Consider the following 21,878-nt stretch of genomic DNA (forward strand, 5'->3'; position numbering starts at 1 on the left):
TTTTTGTTACAATAAAGTTTATTGAAAAAAAAAACAAAAAAAAACTTACAGTTGGCATCGACAGTTTGAAGCGGAGTGACGTAAGACGCAGGGGGTGGAGTAGTTAGGAGAAGTTAAGTGACGTTGGTTCCCGCCGCGCGCGTGATGTCAGCGCGCAGGGACGTCGCCGAATGAAAGGGAAAACGTCTAGTAACGGAGCTGTTCCGGGCAAAACAACAAGAGGGTGACGGGGCGGCGGGTGAGTGTGTCCCAGGGACCTAGCTTCGCCTGCTATTAACGCGCGGAAGCCTGGAGGACGAGGGAAGCAACGGACACCATTGTGGTGAATGAGGGGGGGGGGCATGGCGCAGTATAAGGAGGGGAATAAGATCTTTACATTGAGGCAGGGTACAGTACCGTGTTGTGAGGGGAGGGGGGGGGGAATGGTTTTATTGGGAGGGTATAGTGCAGTGTTGTGAGGGGAGACGAGCTTTACAGTGAGGGAGGGTGCAGTGAGCTGCTATAGTGCTGTGTAATTAGGGGGTGACAGGATACAGCGTGGCATGGTGAAGGCACAATGAGGGTAGAGCATATCATCAAGGGGTTGAGGGACAGTGTGGGGGTGGCATCAATGGGTTTGGGGCAGTGTAGGGGGTGGCATCAATGGGGATGAGGGGCAGTGTAGAGGGTGGCATCAAGGGGGATGAGGGGCAGTGTAGAGGGTGGCATCGAGGGATCTGAGGGGCAGTGTAGAGGGTGGCATTGAGGGCCAGTGTAGAGGGTGGCATTGAGGAGGTTGGGGAACAGTGTAGAATCATTAAGGTGGTTGGGGGGCAGGTTAGAGTCATTAAGGTGGTTGGGGACAGGTTAGAGTCATTTAGTGGGTATGGGGCAGGGTAGAGGGTGCCTTCAATGGGGTTGTGAACAGTGTAGAATCATCATCAAGGGGGTTGGGGGCATGGTAGCGTGTGTCATCAAGAGGGTTGGGGGGCTGTGTATAGGGCATGGAGCTAGTATAGTGGTGTAATGAGGGGGGAGTTTAGGAATAGTGTGTGGGGTGCAGTGTTATGAGTACAGGCAGTCCTCAGTTATCCGACACAATGCTTTACTCAAAATGGCGTTGGATAGCGAAACGTTGTAAAGCGAAACACGTTTTCCCATGGGAACACTGTTTAAATGAAAGGTTCCGTTCTTGAAGGCATTTTTAACACTAAAATACACCAAATATTTTACGCAGGCAATAAGATATGGAGCACACACATAAATTATATAGTGTATATACTGTATTATATATAATATAACATAAATAATATATTATATAGTATAATATTATATATACGCTCTTACGACGCTTTGCAGCGTTGTGTATGTGTGTATATATATATATACGTACACATAAACAATGTTGCAAAGCGTCGTAAGAGCGTTGGATAAGCCGTTTTGGCGTTGTAAAAATGAACATAGGTATGCATTGCACAGCGCTGGATAAGCCATTCGTTGTAAAACGAAGCGTTGTAAAACGAGGGCTGCCTGTATAGAAAAGGGATCTGGGTGTTGTAATAAGAATTTGAGAGAGAAGAAAACAGTGTAGCTAGGGTCAGTAAAAGGGGATGGCATTGTGTGGGAATAGAGAGGACAGCACAATGTAATAAGGTTGGGCTAGATAGGGGATGGTAACGATGTAAGGAGGGGGGATAGTGTGGATGGGAACAGTTTAAGAAGGGGGGATACAAAGGAGATGTATTTGTGGGGTGGGGAGCTGACTGCACAATCTTGAAATCAGAGGGGGTGGCTTGGTGTCGTGGGGTGTGTGTTGCAGGTTGTCACAAAGCCGAGATGTGGGAAAAAACTTGGTATAAAGAGAGGGTTGAGCAGAGGTGTCATGAGCAGTATCAGGATGGGACAGAGGGGAATAGTGTAGTAAAAAGGAGCAGTGCATGTGGGGGGCCATACCCTTGAAAATAAGTATAAATTAATATATAGCATTATGTAGTGACTGCTAAATGCTAAATATATTTCTCCTGTCACTTCAGATACAAACCACATCTGATAAGGTTCCTCTGTTCTGTGTTTCTGTGGGTTAGAAGGCAGTACGCAAAATAAATGTGTAGTACTGTACTTGGAAAGAGTACAGTATGTGTGCTGGGACTATTTTAAATTAGAAAGTACTGCAGCGAGATCGGAAGCAAGAAGAGGTGCAGTGCAGCATGTTCATTTTCAGAGATTGTTTAACCACAAGTGTTATCGGCTTCCCTAATTTTATGTTCATTAACAAAAATCATAAACATTATGGTTTAAATATGGAACGCGTGTAAATGCAGAATTACAAGCTTATGTCCCACAATTCAAATCATATAGCAAATAGTTATGGAACACTTTAGGATATCTCTACACGAAATAATTTACAATCTACAGAGATATATATATATATATATATATATATATATATATATATATATATATATATATATATATATATATATATATATATATATATATATATATACACATATTTAAACAAAAAATGCTTACATTTTAGGTCAGTTTGATTTTGCCGTGAGCCATATGAGTTGTAAACGGTATCCAAGTAATCAAACGTGTATGTATTTATACATATGAAACATTGGGTTTCTTTAGACAGGTGAGAGAGAGTAGTGGCATTATGGATTTGGTGGAAGAGCCATTTACCATATATCACTTGTATTTGGCAGATGTCAGACACCTGCATGTTATTTGGTGCAAATAAGACAACATTGGATGATGAGATAAATCCCCAATTGTTTTAAATTTTGTTCATATTGCACTTAACAACTCTGATACTAGTAGAATTAATTTCTTATACATGACTGAAAGGATTCGCCACTTAGGATCATGGGTTCAGCATAGTAAACACCCCAAGAGCGTATGTCAACCTGCTGATTGCTAAACTAATGGTACATTCCGCTTCTACATTTAATAGTGAAAATGAAGTGTTTTGTGATCCAAAGAGGTGAAAATAATACTGCTTTGTGTTACATTTTATATGCTTACCTCACTTTCGGTACAGGTTATCGTGCGATAACTCAATCAGTCTGAGCCACCTGTGCTGAAGCTGGGATATCCTGAAAACCTGACATGTTGTGGGGGGGTGGCTTGATGACCTGGAGTTGAGTACCGCTGCGATAACTCTCACAGCACTTGATAAATGTGCTCCTAAGTACATTAGTCCTGACAATAATGGGTGGAATGAGCTTACAACACCATTTCCAAAACATCCGTTGTGATGTGTCACTGTTCTTTTCATGGTGCATAGCGTTAGTCACGGTGAGAACAGCATAATCATTCCAGACATAAGTAGCCTGAATAGAAATAAACGTAAGCACTTAAAAGCAGGCGGTTGCAAGAAGAGAACAGATAAAATATTGGCAGACAAGTACCTTTTAGGACATCTATTTTGCCCGTAATGAAAACTGAAAACAAATATTGATTTTACAGCAGATACAAATAAAGGGAGGAGCACTGCATTCATCTACATTGGTAAATGTCTTTGTGTCCATATTAATTACCAATAGTGCATCCCCGCCGTTATGACAATTAATATAAACTTAAAGTTTCTTGAGCAATAGCGCAGAGTAAATGAGTACTCCAGTAATAGGTGATAACTGTTTTTTATTTGGACTAACAATTGATATAAGAAGCTTTCAAGAGTTTGTTGTAAGCTTGTCTTATAATATCAATTGTTAGTCCAGATAAAAAAGTGTGTGTGTGTGTATACCGTTCTGTGGCTAATGAAATGCTTTTATCTGTGCAAGCTTTTGAGATACATTGCCCGAAGAATAGATCTCGAAAGCGTGCACAAATAAAAGCATTTTGTCAGCCACAGAACGGTATAAAGTATTTGTTTTTGATCTATCTATATCTAAAAGGACAGAAGAGAGCGCACGGGCCATAGCATAAAAAATACATTAAATGGGAGGGAGGGAAAAAGACTCACTCACAAGGGTAAGTAAAAAGCAGGCAATTGTGAATACAAATATCACCGCCAACTGTACGAGTCCGCGGTGATGACCCTCTCTAAATGCAGACAGCAGCCTGCAGGAACCGGGACACGTCTCCAGCCGCACTCCGGAAACTCCAGACAGCTAAGCTCCAAGTGCGATTCAGCCAGCACCGCGATCCTGCGTGATGACGTTGTGTCGTCGTAACGTCGTTCTTGGACTCCTGACGCATTTCGTCACTGTTAAGAGACTTTTTCAAAGGAGTATGCAAAATAGTTCATGGGCATGTTTATATATACCCCATAGGTAGCCTAGCAAACCATACATTTGGCTGATTGCAGCAATAGCAAAAGTTAAAAAGCTACAGGTTACATGTGATCAGCATACAGAGTAATGGCACAGTGCATCTATCTAAAAAAAACAAACATTGGATATATGTTATGAAAAAATCTATGATATATATTATCTCACATTAACTGAAAACAATAAAACAACAACATATTTACTCTCAATGAACATAAAAAATGTATCACAATTATTTCTACAAAAGTGCAGGGGGGATTAAGGACACTCCATGTACAGTTGTGTGAAAAAGAAAGTACACCCTCTTTAATGAATTCTATGGTTTTACATAGGACATAATGACAATCATCTGCTCCTTAGCAGGTCTTAAAATTAGATAAATACAACCTCAGATGAACAACAACACATGACATGTTACACCGTGTCATGATTTATTTATCGAATTAGATTTGTTTTTAATGTCTAAAATATTGAAATGCCTTTTGAGCGTGATTTTTCTAATACTTCTCTCTAGCTTTTTCATCATCTTGACGGAATGTAAATTTCACTTAATAGGAACTGATAAATTTGACAAGCTGCTACTAAAAAGGTGATTAGTGAGCAAAGAAAAAAGAAAAATAGTAGCGCTATATATATATATATCTAAACCCCGTTATAGCGCGGTCCTCGGGGGCCACCCGATCCGACCGCGCTAGAACCGGGGTCGCGCTATTTTTTTTTTTTTTTAAATGGCCGCCGCGTGTCTGATCGGGAGGGAGTGAGGAGGGAAGGAAGAGGTGGCCGGAAGCCCTACACGTCCCCTAGCAACGGCGAGTCCAGCCGCAACCTGCTCCTTACCTCCCACCACCGGCATCCATTTCCCCCTCCCCCCCAGGCCCCCACACCTACCGGCCCTCCGCGGCATAGCCCACGCAGCCCTCCGAGTCCCAGCCTGCTCCTCACTCACCCTCCTCCCGACACCCCCCCCCTCCTCCTGATGCCAGCTCCGCTCCGATCTCAGCAGCCGACACCAAAGGTAGGGAGGGGGAGTGGGAGGTGTGGTGTAGTGTGCTGTGAGAGTGTGTTGTGAGTGCTGTGAGAGTGTGCTGTGAGAGCTGTGTGATGTGAGAGTGTGCTGCGAGTGTTGTGTGATGTGTGTGTGCGGTGAGGGTGAGTGCGGTGTGTGCAGTGAGAGTGTGTGCAGTGGTGCAGTGAGAGTGTGTGCAGTGGTGCAGTGAGAGTGTGTGCTGTGAGCAGTGTGCAGTGTAGAGTGTGTGCTGGCAGTGTGTGCTGGCAGTGTGTGCTGGCAGTGTGTGCTGGCAGTGTGTGGAGAGTGCAGTGTGCAAAAAAATTTTTTTTAAACGGGAGCCACGTGAAAACCGCGCTATAACGGGGTTCAGCTGTGTATATATATATATATATATTTATATATATATATATATTCAAATACATTGATTAATTTTAAATTATTTATAAATTCAAGATGTGAAAATAGTGTATTAGTGTTTAGTATATACTGTATTAATAAGTGAATATATAAGAACGGGCAATCAATGTAAAAACAAACAATACACACAACATAAACCAGAAAAAACAGTCCCTTTAAATGTCCAATGTATAGAGAACGCTTCAGGTGTAGGGCAGCTTTCAAGGGGATGAAACACATCCAAAAATTAATCTAAAAGAAAAGAAGAGAGAGCACACACAACCTTTACAACCATGTTTATTAATTTAGTTGTATTATACTTACATTGGTCTATTGATGTGTTTTAGCATATTACCAATGCATGATATACATGGAGTGTCCTTAATTCCCCCTGCACTTTTGTAGAAATAATTGTGATACATTTTTTATGTTCATTATTGAGAGTAAATATGTTGTTGTTTTATTGTTTTCAATTAATGTGAGTTAATATATATCATAGCTTTTTTTCATTACACATCCAATGTTTGTTTTTTTTGGATAGATGCACTGTGCCATTACTTTGTATGCTGATCACATGTAACCTTTAGCTTTTTAACTTTTGCTATTGCTGCAATCAGCCAACGATTGAATCAGCGCTATGTATGGGTTGCTAGGCTACCTATGGGGTATATATAAACATGCCCATGAACTATTTTGCATACTCCTTTGAAAAAATTATTATTAAAAAGTCGCTTAACGGTGACGAAATGCGTCAGGAGTCCAAGAACGACGTTACGACGTCATCACGCAGGATCGCGGTGCTGGCTGAATCGCACTTGGAGCTTAGCTGGAAGCCGCGAGATTTGAAATCCTCTGCGGGCAGAGTCTGGAGTTTCCGGAGTGCGGCTGGAGACGTGTCCCGGTTCCTGCAGGCTGCTGTCTGCATTTAGAGAGGATCATCACCGCGGACTCGTACAGTTGGCGGTGATATTTGTATTCACAATTGCCAGATTTTTACTTACCCTTGTGAGTGAGTCTTTTTCCCTCCCTCCTTATTCCCCTCCATTTAATGTATTTTTACGCTATGGCCCGTGCGCTTTCTCTCTTCTTTCCTTTTAGGTTCATTTTTGGATGTGTTTCATCGCTTTGAAAGGCTTGCCCACCACCCCTCTACCTGAAGCGTTCTCTATACATTGGACATTTAAGGGACTGGTTTTTTAATGTTTTATGTGGTGTGTATTGTTTGTTTTTACATAGATTGCACGTTCTTATATATTCACTTAATATTGTATGTACTAAACACTAATACACTATTTTCAGATCTTGAATTTATAAATAATTAATCAATTTATTTCAATTGATGTATTTCATTTATATACTGTATAACTGGCAGTCGTAGCTTCACTTCACTTCATTGAGCTCAACATACATAGATTAAGTATCTGTTACTTTTCCTTGGTACTCCTCTTTTGTTTTTTTTTGCTTTTTAGATTACCCTAATTTAATATGACCTATTTCTATTTGATATGAAACCTCATAAACTGAGCCAGTTCCAAGATATCGGGGTATTGTACTTGTGATTAGTATCCAATTTGTTGACAATATTTTTGTACTTGTGTTATTTATTTGTGACTAAAGAAATGCAATCTGTTTAACTGTATGTGTTAATTCAACATCCAATAACCTTCAAATTACACACAAACAAAATAGACAGGCCGTAAAAGGGGCAGTTAGTTCATACATGGGCCTTATTGCAGAAGTGCAGATTCATCACTTATTATTGATAACAGCGGTTTATTAATCTCGGATGGAATAATGTGGGTCATAGTTATTGTTCCCAACAGTATTATTTTCTTTCTTCTCTCTCTGTAGTGTCTTGTGCAAACGCAAGTGTCCTTTGTGAGTAACACACCATGTCTGGCTCCGTCGGACAGAAAAAAGGCTCCTCAAGGCAACGCAAATGTGGCTTATGCAGATCCAACAGAGAAAAGGAATGTGGACAGTTACTGATGTCAAGTAACCAGAAGGTGGCAGCACATCACAGATGTATGGTTAGTACCACGTAGAAAACCTGTTACCTTGTGAATGGATAACATGACAAAAATAGGATCAGATCCCAGTTCTGCTCTGAATGTTCTTATTACTGTATGGGAGGAGTTTGCTTTTACCTAAAGCCGATACCTACACTGCCTGACTTGTGTAAAACAATCTCCAGCTTTGTTTTTCTTGGGGAAATGATCTGTGTGTATGTATGTATACCTTTTATTTATATATTACCATTAATGTACATGGCGCTTCAGAGCAGTAATACACGTGACATAATATAAATAACAAATAACACAATGGGAATAAGCACTTCAGACATAAAAGTAACATTAGGAAAATGAGTCCCTGCCCCGAAGAGCTTACAATCTAATTGAAGATATATCTTCTCTTTGTCTTAGTTGCCTAAATGTAGGTCATCAGATATTTAAAAGATCGCGAGTATTCCAGCTGCTTACATAAATACAAATGCTGTAAACTGCCGGTTCTGAGAGTATAAGTTCTGAAGATGTGGCTATTTTTATCAGTAAGAATCACAACAAATACTTTTTTGTTCTTCAGCTATTTTCATCAGCTCTGGTATCATCACAATCTGACAGCGAAAATCTTGGCGGATTTTCAATAGAAGATATACAAAAGGAACTGAAAAGAGGCAGAAAATTGGTAAGTTCCTGCTTCTGATTACCTATTCTCATAAGGAGCATTATTATTTGTTTTAAGGACAACGTGCGTGTATACAATCTTATTTATTTCTTTTCCCCATGAACATTTTTATTGCGAAAATACTAGGGTGGGGAGGGTGTGTGTACAAAATAAGAGGGGGAAAGGTGGTACATCATGTCAAACCATCCTTAGCAGATAAGGGAGGGTGTTGCAGGGGGAACACTGTAAATACAATCCATATATATACATTTACAGCTGAGCAATAACACTCTTGATAAATACAATTATGTTGGATTCTTCCTGGAGTCAGCCTACGTCACAAAGTCACTCTCTGGTTTGTGTCTTTAGACACACTTTTTTTATTCCCATTTAATCTAAGTGGAAACATATATCACAATTCTTCAAAAAGCCCTTAATAAAAAATTGACCATATCAAGAAAGTGATACAAAAAAAATACACTTTTTAAACGAGTGTATGATGGATTGTGCTGCACTTACCGTTACTGACTATTTTGGTAACGTATGTTGCATGTATCATCATATGAATGTGCCTTTCTTTTGTCCTCCTGTAGATGTGCTCACTATGCCATTGTCCAGGGGCCACCATTGGTTGCGATGTGAAAAAATGCCACAGGTCTTATCATTACCACTGCGCTCTGCACGACAAAGCTAAAATAAAAGAAAACCCGTCTCAAGGAATGTACACGTAAGGACATTCTAATTCCCTTTCAATCTTTGTAGAGCTTGAACGATGAGTGGAATATGGGTTTATCAGCTATATAAACTGGAGCTAGGTCAAGGCGCTCCTTTGCCAATCGTCCGAGAATAAATCTCTGACAATGTGTTCCGCGTGTGTACTGGTATTCCCATTGTCAATCCAAGAGAGAGATTTGGTATTATGCTCCATACTTACATATGTTTTACAGATGTCTACTCCTCGGCTAGATTAAATAATAGCTACTAACCTTGGTTGAAGGCCACAGAGATTTGGAAGCTATGAATAAAATAGTTTAGGCCGGGGGTAAGGCTGTTTTTGTCGTACGTGACAATGTTGACCTTTTTTTTCTTGCTTTGCTTATGTAGAAATGCTATATTACCAGGGGTGGCCAACTCCAGTCCTCAAGGGCTAACAACAGATCATGTTTTCAGGATATCCCTGCTTCAGCACAAATAGTTCGACTGAGCCACTGATTGAGCCATCTGTGCTGATGCAGGGATATCCTGGAAATATGACCTGTTGGTAGCCCTTGAGGGACTGGAGTTCACCACCTCTGGTATAAACTGTATTATATGTGTGAAGAAGGTTTGAATACTGTCCTGGATGTGACTTATGATATTTCTTTAGTGATGAAGAATTTAGCGATTTTGAGTGTTCAGAGATGAGAATTATAAAGTCCTCTTGTGTGGTGCAAAATATCCCTGCATGTTCAGGCAAAAAAATAAATACTCTGATATTTAAAGTGCCAGTTTAATTATCAATCACGTTATGTTGCAATTTTGTCTCTTATAGGATTGTCTGCCGAAAGCATAAGCAACATACGCGCAACTCAGAAGGTAAATCTTTAACTTACATGTTTTTTTTAGCAGATTTCTGCTTTAAGAGGAATACAATTAGGAAAGGTTACCTTTCCATCTCATCGTTCTGAACGGGGTAAATGTTGATGTGAAATAAGTCTTTATTTTCTGAAACTTCAAAACTTACATGCAATTAAGATTACATTAAACTCAACATTTTGTTTCAATATTGTCGATGTGATTTGGGCTCCATATTTTCCACTGGAATTGTATGTTTTGGTTCTTGCCAATGTATGTGCCACTCTCCAGAGCTTTGTTCTTAAAGATAGACTACATGTACTTAATAAACCGATTAATAAACCTCCTTGCTTCTGAATTGTGACCAGACCCTTGGCTTATCCCAAAAGTGCACAATGACCTGATTTTGGCCATCCTGCTTTCCAGGTATCCCGTTCATGATACCATATTAAATAAAAGCTATTTTGTCACCAACGCTATTTAACATTGAAAAAAAACAAATTATACTGTACCGCGCTCACTGTTGGCTTACGTTCAATCAGATGAGTTAGAAGAAGGCTTTGGTCGTCATGAGCTGGAGCCGTCCCCACACCGCGGCAGAGGAAGGGGATCGAGGGGGAAATCGCGTACCACAAATTCCAGGGGGCAACCTGACGACAGCAGGGTGACATCTTCACTTTGCACAGAAGAAACAGAAAGCTGTTCCGTTGTGAGTTGTTTTTCCTTCTATTGAAACTTGAAATGATTTGGGCTTTTTTAAATAGGTGCCGCAATTTTGCAGCGTTCTGAAAACACTGTGAAGCGTTCCCCGATACCCGGAGTGTTCGGGTAGCTACACAAAGTGGAACCGGTTTTTATTTTCCTGTTTGGCACTTAAACAGATGTAAAGATAAAGTATGTTCAGCAACAGAACCATTTATTGGCTCTTCCAGGGATGGTTGGAAGGAGTATCCTGCAGCAGATTAGGGTGTGCCAGGGTGCAAAGTAACAGCCAATAATCCACATTTTGTGCCAGCCTCCTAGTTCTGTCTGGCCAAAAACAGCTGCACCACAACTAAAAAATGTCCTCCTGGCTCCATCAAGAGCGTCTCATTTCCTATAGTGGATGCGCAGCGATGATCGGTCAGTCACCGATGCGGTCTGCCGGTGCGCGCCCCATAATCTCTTGCCACGAGCCATGCCGTGACAGGCTGTGGGCGAGCTGTGTTTCCTTATTACAAATAGGCAGCCTTGGTTTAAACCGTACATAGCCAGGTGTTTGTGTTCTGGGTTTCCTCTGTTCAAAGCAAAGGTGCATATGTCCAATAACACTCTGCTGCCCAGAGGGGCATTGCATGGTCAAATGACACCGTTCAACCGTTTACTAAAGAAATGTAAAAAATTAAAACATAAGGAATGCGTGAAAAATAACTGAAATCAGCAAATGCCGACAAATATTAACATTTTGGGAGAGGAAACTGTACACCTGCAATAACTTGGAGGGCACCGCCCCCAAAAAACAATATTTCACACCCTGTGTGCAGTAAGTTGCAAGCCTGACATACGTTTGCATTGTTACCTGATCTGTATTACCGCATTAGTGTTGAATCTGTTTTTTGGGGAGCACTTGTTAATGTTAGAATTAAATTGTAAGCTCTTTGGGGCAGGGACACCTTTTTATCTCTAGCGCTTATTCCCATTATGTCCCCTATTACGTTATCACGTGTATTATTGCGATAATGCCTTATGTAAATGAATGGTGAAATGAAACCATTGCTTTATTCAGCCCATCACTTTTAAATAATGCAGAAAACCACAAAAATAAAGTGGCTATCCCTTTGTAAGGGCTAACTCACGTTCCCAGTCCCTATCTGCAGGGCTGCGAGGATATGCCTCTTACCAACCTATGACCCCAAAGTCTAAAGAGGTACCTGTAAGCAGGGGCTCTTTGTGTCAGGCTCTGAGTCTGGGTTTGGGTCGGTGTCCGTTGAGGGGCTAGCCTCTGGTGGGTTCCAGGGTTCGCTGCACCCTGGAATAGCGTTCTGGTCCCTGGTGTCTTGCTGGCAGCACACAGTCCTTCCTTGTGCTCAAGAGTCTCTCTCCTGCAGGTTCAGCAGGAGGCTTTTCTACATGTCTGATTAGCCAGGTGGTTCATTGACTTTGGCTACAATTAACCAGATCCCTGCTGGATTCCTCAGACCACTACAGGCTTTCTATTGCAGCCTTCTTTAGACAGGGATAAGTCCCTGTTACACCGACATAATTATATTTGATGCCTACACTTTCAAAATGCTCTTACTCAGAGAGGATAGTACCATGTTACCCCGTAGAATGGACACTCCAAGAAAACATGCTTTGATTAAATATGATGCCCCAGCGAGTTCTACACACTTCCTTCATAGATATACAACTCTGTAGGGTTAACATTACAATGTTCGGTAACTCCCAGACTGAAAGACGCAGTTGATGTTCTAGTTCTTTAAATGCATGTGTACTGTAAAGGCGCACTGAGCAGCCAACTCGCTGCCTGTCGTCTCACCGCGAAGGTAACCCCCTAACCGTAACCCACAACCTCTAAAGTTTTTAGTCCTGGCCTTAACCCAGGGGTTCTCAACTCCAGTCCTCAAGACCCCCCCCCCAACCGGCCAGATTTTGAGGATATCCCTGCTTCACCACAGGGGCTCAGTCTTTGATTGAACCACCTGTTCTGAAGTAGGGATATCCTTTAAAACCTGACCTGTTGGGGGGTCTTAAGGACTGGAGTTGAGAACCACCTTAACCCATAATGCTAACGCTAATCTTCACCCTAAAAACCTTAACCTCACCCTATAATCCATAATCTGAGCCTTTACCCTAAAATCCCTCACTTAACACCTTACCACTTGCCCTAAAAAGATTAACCCCTTACCCTAAAACCCCTAAAGTTAACACCTTAATAACTTACCTTAGCGGCAAGACGGGTGGCGGTGAGCTGGCTGCGGATGGCCGGTCGGCGGCGAGTTTGCTGCGGCAAGTTGTCCTATTTCGGCATGGATTGGAATACAGTTGCCTGATAGCCGCTGGCTTGGAAGTTCCTGCACCAGACTTGCATCTAACAGTTGTTTTTTTTTTTTTTCAGAGGGACAGGTCCCCACACAGAAGCAGTCCGAGTGACACACGGCCTAAATGTGGGTTCTGTCATGCGGGCGATGAAGAGAATGAAACACGAGGCAAGCTCCATGTATTTAATGCAAAAAAGGCAGCTGCTCATTACAAATGCATGGTACATATTTCTTTTTCAAATGTTAGTCATTAAGTGGTGTCTCTAATGGCAACACAAGATAATGTTATATTGCAGAATTGGAAAATGCAAGTAATTATCTCTTCCTTTTTTCATATTATAGTAGATGAGGTTGAAAAAGGACATCAAGTTCAACCTATGCTAAATTTAGACGACAGATACTTATCCTATATTTGTATTTGCCATTATTCCTCTGGATCAAAATACTGTCATTAGATTTCACCCTGGATCAACATCCTTCCCATGTTTACTTATTTGTTATATCCCTGTATACCTTTCTAACAAGATGTCTGACCTTTTATTGAAGATATCTATTGAATCTGCCATCAGTCTCCATGGGTAATGAATTCCACATTTTTAAAGAACCCTTTTCTTTGTTGCTGGTGAAATCTCCTTTCTTCAAACCTTACAGGATAACCCTGTGTCCTTTGTACTGCCCTTGGGATGAATAGTTCTTTTGAAAGCTCTCTTGTATTGTCCCTGAATATATTTGTATATAGTTATCATATCCCCTCTTAGACGCCTCTTTTCTAATGCAAACAAATCTAATTTAGCTAGCCTCTCCTCATACATTAGATTGTCCATCCCTTTTATTAATTTGATGGCTCTTCTCTGCACACACTCTAGTTCCATAATGTCTTTTTTAAGGTGTGGTGCCCAAAACTGTGCTCCCTATTCCAGTTTTGTTCTTACTAAGGATTTATACAGTGGCGTCATTATATTTACTTCCTTTCCATCCATACCCCGTTGAATGCAAGATGAGATATTATTTGCGTCTGCAGCTACTTTCAAATACTTTCAATATTCTGCCTGACATTCAAATACTTTCAATATTCTGCCTGACATTCAAATACTTTCAAAGTTGTTTATTAGTGAGGGAAATAGCTGAAAATGTTAGTTTTAAAGCAGCAGCCTGTCCTGATCGTCGTAATTCTTTCACATTTGTAAAAGGAAGAAAAAAAATTAGATTATTGCTCTTTCTAAAGTTGTTTTTATTTGTACAATCTGATGCTTTTCTTCAGGAGATATAAGCGTTTAAGGTATTGTGTTCTGGAGCCCATTGCAGTCTTCACCAGGAGTTGTCAACTCCAGCCCTCAAGGGCCACCAACGGGTCAGGCTTTCAGGATATCCTTGCTTCAGCACAGGCGGCTCAATCAGTGGCTCAGCTAATGACTGAGCCACCTGTGCTGAAGCAGGGATATCCTGAGAACCTGACCCGTTGGTGGCCCTTGAGGACTGGAGTTGCCTCTACCCGGTCTAGAAGCTAGAGATTAGGAAAATCATATTTGTTAACGTTAGAAAAACATTTAGAAAAAGAGAGCAGGACATGCTCAGGAGACAAGATACTAACATTACAGAATATATGTTAAATTCATATAGGCCTCTCAGGGTGGAGGGGGGGGGGGGGGGAGTTGCTGCTTGAAGAGCAGCAGAGCCAGTGACGCAGCTTTCTGAAACCATTTTTCGATTCCATTTGACAGCTTTTCTCCTCCGGCACGGTTCAGCTCACAACAACATCAAGGGCAGAATTTGGAGACTTCGACATCAAAACTGTGATTCAAGAAATGAAGCGTGGGAAGCGAATGGTATACACTTTGTGAGGGTTTTTGTTGACCTTTTTCTTGCAGTGTTATTTTACGCTCTTCTTTTCCAGGTGGGAAACACCGCTCAGGGGCTTATTTTATTTCCCCTGTTTATCCTGACCACTGATGTAAATCCACTCATTTGTTTTAACAAACATTGCTTGACTAGGGGTGGCCACCTCCCAGCCCTCAAGGGCCACCAACCGGTCAGGTTTTCAGGATATCCCTGCTTCAGCACATGTGGCCCAGTCTTTGACTGAGCCACGGATTGAGCCACCTGTGCTGAAGCAGAGATGTCCTTTAAAACCTGGCCTGTTGATAGTCCTTGAGGGCTGGAGTTGGCCACCCGTGTCCTAGACCCGAAAACATAATGTAAAAATGACATGCAAGGGTTAAAAGGCCAAGTATTTTGTTTTCTTCATTATAATACAACTCGGGTGTATGTTGCGGAGTGAGACGGCACCTTTTAGTTAATATATTAAAGCAGCAGGCGCGCCAATTTCCATTTGCATTGTATTGTTTTTACTTACTTTGGAGTTCTTCTTGCCCTTTCCAACTCCCTTTCATCCCCCTTCCCCCCCCCCCTCAATCTGATGCTTCATTAAGGAGATCTAAGCATTTAAAATGTTAAGTGCCCGGGAGGTTAAAATGGAGTTCTCCTCAATTGCCGTCTAAAGTCATGCTAACCTTGTTTAGACATGAAGAAAATCAGGCTTTTAAACACTAGAATAACTTTATTTTTTTAAATTAAAGCGGACCAGCAAGACTCTAACATTAAGTTAGACTCGCATGGGCTTCTGGGAGGAGATCACTGCTGTAATAGCTTCGGTATATTGTTCATTTTCTTCTTTTCCCCATTACAGAAGTGTACACTTTGCTGTCTTCTCGGCGCAACCATTGGATGTGAAATTAAAGCCTGTGTGAAGACCTATCATTATCACTGTGGCGTACAAGACAAAGCTAAATATATTGAAAACATGTCACGAGGCATATACAAGTAAGAATCCTTTCACATGTTCAAGAATGTATATACATCTGAGCGTATTTTCATCACTTCCTATGCAGAAAGGAGTCATTCAGGGAAGACCAATAAACAAATAAAACCTACAGCCATCATCCGGTGAAAAACGTTGTAGGGAGTGTCCGACCATGGACTGAAATGTAGTTTTAATGGAGCAATCCTAGTGCTTTTTTAATTATTATTTATTTTTTACACCGGATTGGAGCAGGGGGTCTCTGGAGCTGAACCCCATTCATTTCAGCTCTAGGGTCCCCCTGATTCCAGAGAGGGGGTTACTTGTATCCCTCTACTTTTTTAAAGCTCCCACATCACGTGGGCCGCACCGGATGACGTCACGGATTCCTATTGGCCCGCAAGGTGCTGGGGAGCTTTGAAAAGCGGCCATAATGAGAACCCTGCTACCCAGCCGGAGCTGCTACTGGCACCCCCTACTGAAGTATGAAGCAGGGGGTCCTCAAATATAAAGTCCCCAGCGCTATAAGTCCAAGATACCGTGACCTTAAAGGAAGTCTCTGATCTTTCAAGATGGTAGTTGGGCTTGATAAAGATGTTTCAGATGGGACGGTGTCTTTGATGTAGATGATTACACCTTCTGAAATATAGATGACAGACACACCTGATTGCGCAGCGTATTTCTACAATCAGATCCCTATCTAAGATAATACAGAATCTTACTCACATGAGTTATGTCTGTAAGTTCATTGGAGAGAATCTGTGGTGGCTCCCCTTCTCCTCTGTTCCTCTCACGAACCCCCGTGTGGAGACAGCTTACTGGGATCAATCACAGTCCTCAATGACGTCAGGGATAGTTCCGTTGCGACACCCCCACCGACGTGAGATAAGATGGGCACAATATGGTGTAGTATGCAATTACTTTATTGGGCTAAACAATTAAACAATGCTTAAAATACACTCACATGGTGCAATGTGGATGATACTCCGCGCTAATGCCGTCCGCAGCTTGCAATTCCTTCCAACACAGCGGGGAGGTATACTGCACACGGACACGCTGTCGACTCGGCGTGTGACGTCAGTGATACAGGAAACCCTCCTCGTGTCAGGACTACAGGTGCTGCGATGGCTCAATTCACTCCCTGGGAGGAGGAGCCTAGTGAATTGAGCCATCGCAGCACCTGTAGTCCTGACACGAGGAGGGTTTCCTGTATCACTGACGTCACACGCCGAGTCGACAGCGTGTCCGTGTGCAGTATACCTCCCCGCTGTGTTGGAAGGAATTGCAAGCTGCGGACGGCATTAGCGCGGAGTATCATCCACATTGCACCATGTGAGTGTATTTTAAGCATTGTTTAATTGTTTAGCCCAATAAAGTAATTGCATACTACACCATATTGTGCCCATCTTATCTCACGTCGGTGGGGGTGTCGCAACGGAACTATCCCTGACGTCATTGAGGACTGTGATTGATCCCAGTAAGCTGTCTCCACACGGGGGTTCGTGAGAGGAACAGAGGAGAAGGGGAGCCACCACAGATTCTCTCCAATGAACTTACAGACATAACTCATGTGAGTAAGATTCTGTATTATCTTAGATAGGGATCTGATTGTAGAAATACGCTGCGCAATCAGGTGTGTCTGTCATCTATATTTCAGAAGGTGTAATCATCTACATCAAAGACACCGTCCCATCTGAAACATCTTTATCAAGCCCAACTACCATCTTGAAAGATCAGAGACTTCCTTTAAGGTCACGGTATCTTGGACTTATAGCGCTGGGGACTTTATATTTGTTTGTGCACTTTTGTTACCAGGTTTGGAATAGCCTGTCATATTGTCACCAAGCTGCTTATGTTATAGATTTTGTTCTCACTTTGATGTTCACAACGACACATATTGTTTAGCACATTATCGTTAGCACATATCAATTTGTTTTAGTGTAGGTTAGCGCTTTTTGGAGGGGTTATTTTCTTTGTTTTGTTTGTTTAGGGGGTCCTCAAAGCTGAAATGAATGGGGTTCAGCTCTGGAGACCCCTTGCTTCAATCCGGTGCAAAAAAAATAAAGCGCTTGCATTTCTGCCGTCTTTTGGTCTAGCATTATACGACAAACCCAGCTAGCGAAGTGTTGAGTAGACACCGGGGTGGGGGTTTACAGTATATTTGTCTCTGCTCTTAAATTCGAGAAAACCTGTCAGAATGTAATTTGAAAATAAGACACTGGAAAAAAAATAAAAAATGGGGGAATCCGTTTTTCTTTTCTTTGTGTTCACTTTAAAAAAAAAAAATGTTTCAAAGCATATTATGTGGTTTTGTCTTACTCAGACTTTATTGCAAAAATCACAGTGGGAACGATGAACGAGACGAGGAGGATGAAGAACGCGAGAGCAAAAGCAAGGGGAACACAACCGTCGGCCCCTGTGCTGGCGTCCAGCAGCAGGTCAATGGAAACTAAACGTTTGTAGCTATTCTGCAAGGGTCGCACCATGAGCCTGGGAATACTTCATACCGATGTGTGAAGGGGAAAGGCAGGAAGATTGTCAAGTTCGAAGATAAAAGGGCATTTTATCTAGAATTGGGGGAAAAGGACTGCAGGGCAATGGGAAAGATGTCTTTTTTTTGGGGAGGGGGTCTCCAACTGTTAATTGGTAATTTTGTAAGTATCATGTGGGCAACCTTTGGCTAATGAAATTCTTTAATCCAGCCCTTTCTCCCCCCCCCCCCCCCCCCTCCATCGTAACAGTTTTTTTTTATGTTTATGTATGTAAGTTCAAGAGGAGGGAGAAGGTAGTCACTTAAACATTTCCTTTTCCCTTCATTATTTTCTGATTTTCTTCATCTTCCCCCCCCCAAAGTGGTTGGTCGCGATTTTTTTGTTGTTTTGTTTCATAGCCCCACACTATCTCGTTTGTAAATGAAACCGCCTAAAATGTTCCTGTTTATGTGATTTTGTGAATGAGTGACCTATTTTACATGTCAGTATTTCTATGTTTTTAGTTCAGCAATGTTGTCCACTTGAGTTTACTACACAATATTTATACATTGTGTATAATGTCAGAATTCAAGACTGGTTTTCAAATGAATGGCAACTTTTTATTTTTTTTGTTTCTAGTTCCAGGCAGAATAAATTCCAAAATTTGGAGTTTTAAATAGGTCTACATTGGTATCATTTGCAAATAATCTGAAAGCTTGCAGGGCAGTGTTTAGTGCAGTGGTCCTGATAGAACACACTGCTGTTTGTTTGTCTGATTAATGCCTATTCCGGGAGTCTTACCTTACACCAGGAGTGGGCAACTCGAGTCCTCAAGGGCCATCAGAATACAAAGATATGCAAAAAGTAACAGAGCACTACTGATAGCACCCAACATTTGATAAAATAATCATGAGAAGGAAAGTGCGGTTTCCATAAAAAATTGATTTAATGGTCACAAGATAAAAAATAGCAATAGCGTTGCCCTACCAACGCGTTTCACACTAAAAGAAGCGCTTTCTCCCCTTGAGGACTGGAGTTGCCCACCCCTGACTTGCAGCATATTGGGCTATGAGTGGGCACGGCAGCTTGGAGCTGGGAGTTGTGCCAAAGGGCTTGTGCTCTGTTTTTCGTCTATTGTAAATGTAATATATCTTCTGAATGCACTTTGGGCTTCTACCAAACTGTGACCGAAACCTTGTTATCGTAGCATCTTCCTAAAGCTGGCAGCCTTCGATGTTTTATTCAGGGTGTATGTGCATTCCTGTTCCACGAATGGTGAAATAGAAATGCAGTCATCAGGATGGCAATCTCTGAATGAGTTTCCAATTATCTTAAAGGTGCAGTTCTCCCTACTCCATTTCCCCTCCCCCTTTTTTAATATATGTATATGCATATATGTATATGTACATATACATACATAAAAAGTATACCAGCGCTCAAATTAGAATGGTGAATTAAAGAAGTAGTAGAGTGGATAATGAATGCAGAACGCAAAATAGATCATTAATACAATGCATTAATTAAAGGAAAAATGCAGCTCTAATCAGGATAAACCTAATCCATATTGACATATAAACAAAAGAAACGAGTGCAAATGACCAATAGCAAATATAAACAATTTAATAAAACAAGACAAATAATGCCCATAAATTGATCAACCAATTTGAGATAACAAATAAAAACATATACAAAACGTGTGTGTGTGTGTGAGTGTGTGTTTGTGTGTGTGTTTGTGTGTGTGTTTGTGTGTGTGTGTGTGTACAACAATGATTTAAAAAACAGTAAGGCCTATCATAAGCTGCAACTCAGTTGAGGAGGATGTTAAAAAAACAAGGAAACACAATTGTGGAGGGACTAACTATTTTAGACGAGAATAGACAGGAGATGCATGAATTACTAAATCACCAATGAGAGTCCAGAGGTAGTGAGGTCTAGCCAAGTACATAGATACATAGTACAAGAAAGCTGATTTCTGGCACTCCGCCCAGACAAGTAGCTGGTTACCTCACTTCAACAACTCCCCGAGATGGCGCATCAGACCGGGATCCACGGATTTTTGTACTACTATAAATTTCATACATCTGGCCACTTCTTGGACACAACCCTGATGAAGGCAGAACATTGTCTGACGAAACGTGTAGGGCATATGTCATCATGCTAGTACTTATCAGCTGTCTTAGAGGATTTCCTGCCACAGGCACTGAGGGATGGGAGAAGTGAGAGAGCACCGAGGTCTGGCGCTATATTCTATCTCGCCAGCGGAGTTGAAGTGAGGTAACCTGCTACTTGTCTGGGCGGAATGCTAGAGAATCTGCTTTCTTTTCACGAAGGAGTATCCGGTCCTTGCTTAGTGAAAGTACGCTGACGGATCGGGGTTTGGCTGTGCAGCTTTCCCCTTCCCCCATCTCCATCAGGACTATCACCATGTTGAGTGAACACACTATCACCATTCTGGATCGGCACAATTGTGGTTTGCCTGGATTACATGTTGGAGGCTCAGCTGACAGATTTTTGCTGTTATCACTCGCATGTACGAATTGGTGAGATCAAACTGAGTTTTCTCACATATACTATCTATGTACTGGACTAGACCTCTCATTGGTGATTTAGCAATTCAGGCAACACCGGTTTAGTCTCCCCTAATATAGTTAGTCCCTCCACAATTGTGTGTTCTTGTTTTTTTTTATCATCCTCAATTGAGTTGCAGCTTATGATAGACCTTACTGTTTTTTTAATCTGTGTGTGTGTGTGTGTGTGTGTGTTGTGTGTGTGTGTGTGTGTGTATTTTTGTTATCTCAAATTGGTTTATCAATTTAGGGGCATTATTTGTCTTGTTTTATTAAATTGTTTATATTTATACTGATCATTTGCACTCTTTTCTTTTGTATGTATAAATAAATATACATATATGTATATACTGTGTGTGTGTATTTATTTTTATTTATATAAATATAAGGTATATATACATACATACATACAGGAAAAGCAAAATTGAGGTTTAAATCTCCCGTGTAACACAGGCCAATAGGAAGCTGCGATGTCATCCGTTGCCACTTCCTATTGGCCTGCGTGACACGGACTATTTAAAGCACCATTGGGTAGCGGTGGCACTTTCTCCGGTATGTATTTTGGGAACCAGAGGGTCTCCGGATCTGAAATTGGGGAAGGGTGCGGGGAACCAGGGACAACTGCTCCTTTTAAATGAACACTCCACATAGATATATTTTTTCTCTAGAAGCTGCACAAGGGGCGGGCAACTCAAGTCTTCTAGGGCCACCAACAGGTCAGGTTTTCAGGATATCCCGCTTCTGCACAGGTAGCTCAGTCTTTGACTGAGCCACTGATTGAGCCACCTGTGCTGAGCAGGGATACCCTGAACACTTGACCTGTTTGTGGCCCTTGAGGACTGGAGTATCCCACCCCTGAGCTGCACCTGGTTTTTACCATGTTGTACTGAATGGGTAAAGGATGGCCATTTTTGTATTTCTTTCAAAATAACTAGTAATCCCCAAGTAATCCACATCCCTGCGTATCTTCATTGTTATAGCTATAGTTATGCTGGAAAGTAGTTTCATTCATTTCAAACTGTAGACACGGCCTTTGCAAATTACTATCATTAACATTTGTTTATCAAACATCACTGTTCTGTTCATAGCTATGAACAGATATTGTCATAACACAGCAGTGCACAAACTGGGGGGGCGCTAG

At 41.5% G+C, this 21,878-nt stretch overlaps 1 protein-coding gene across 3 annotated transcripts; it reads left to right on the forward strand.

Annotated features, from left to right (window-relative positions):
- Positions 1–83: 83 nt before the first annotated feature.
- Positions 84–19,919, forward strand: PHF6 (PHD finger protein 6). Of its 3 annotated transcripts, none has more exons than XM_075573179.1 (10): positions 84–238; positions 7,516–7,694; positions 8,248–8,349; positions 8,922–9,055; positions 9,860–9,903; positions 10,425–10,591; positions 12,980–13,123; positions 14,624–14,728; positions 15,589–15,722; positions 18,023–19,919. In XM_075573179.1, the coding sequence occupies exons 2-10, from the start codon at positions 7,557–7,559 to the stop codon at positions 18,150–18,152; spliced, it is 1,098 nt and encodes a 365-aa protein (XP_075429294.1). In that variant the 5' UTR covers positions 84–238; positions 7,516–7,556; the 3' UTR covers positions 18,153–19,919. The 3 variants fall into 3 exon arrangements, with proteins under 3 accessions (XP_075429294.1, XP_075429296.1, XP_075429295.1); XM_075573181.1 differs by having other exon boundaries at positions 18,044–19,919; XM_075573180.1 differs by having other exon boundaries at positions 108–322.
- Positions 19,920–21,878: the final 1,959 nt, after the last annotated feature.

The sequence above is a fragment of the Ascaphus truei genome, chromosome 16 (assembly GCF_040206685.1).
Source record: "Ascaphus truei isolate aAscTru1 chromosome 16, aAscTru1.hap1, whole genome shotgun sequence".
Classification (NCBI taxonomy): Eukaryota; Metazoa; Chordata; class Amphibia; order Anura; family Ascaphidae; genus Ascaphus; species Ascaphus truei.

What these genes read in the sequence shown, in the direction of transcription:
- PHF6 (XM_075573179.1), top strand. Translation starts at nt 7,557, where the DNA reads ATGTCTGGCTCCGTCGGACAGAAAAAAGGCTCCTCAAGGCAACGCAAA. An exon ending in CTGCTCATTACAAATGCATG is followed by an intron (nt 13,124 to 14,623) that starts GTACATATTTCT and finishes TCCATTTGACAG; the next exon opens with CTTTTCTCCTCCGGCACGGT. An exon ending in TGAAGCGTGGGAAGCGAATG is followed by an intron (nt 14,729 to 15,588) that starts GTATACACTTTG and finishes TCCCCATTACAG; the next exon opens with AAGTGTACACTTTGCTGTCT.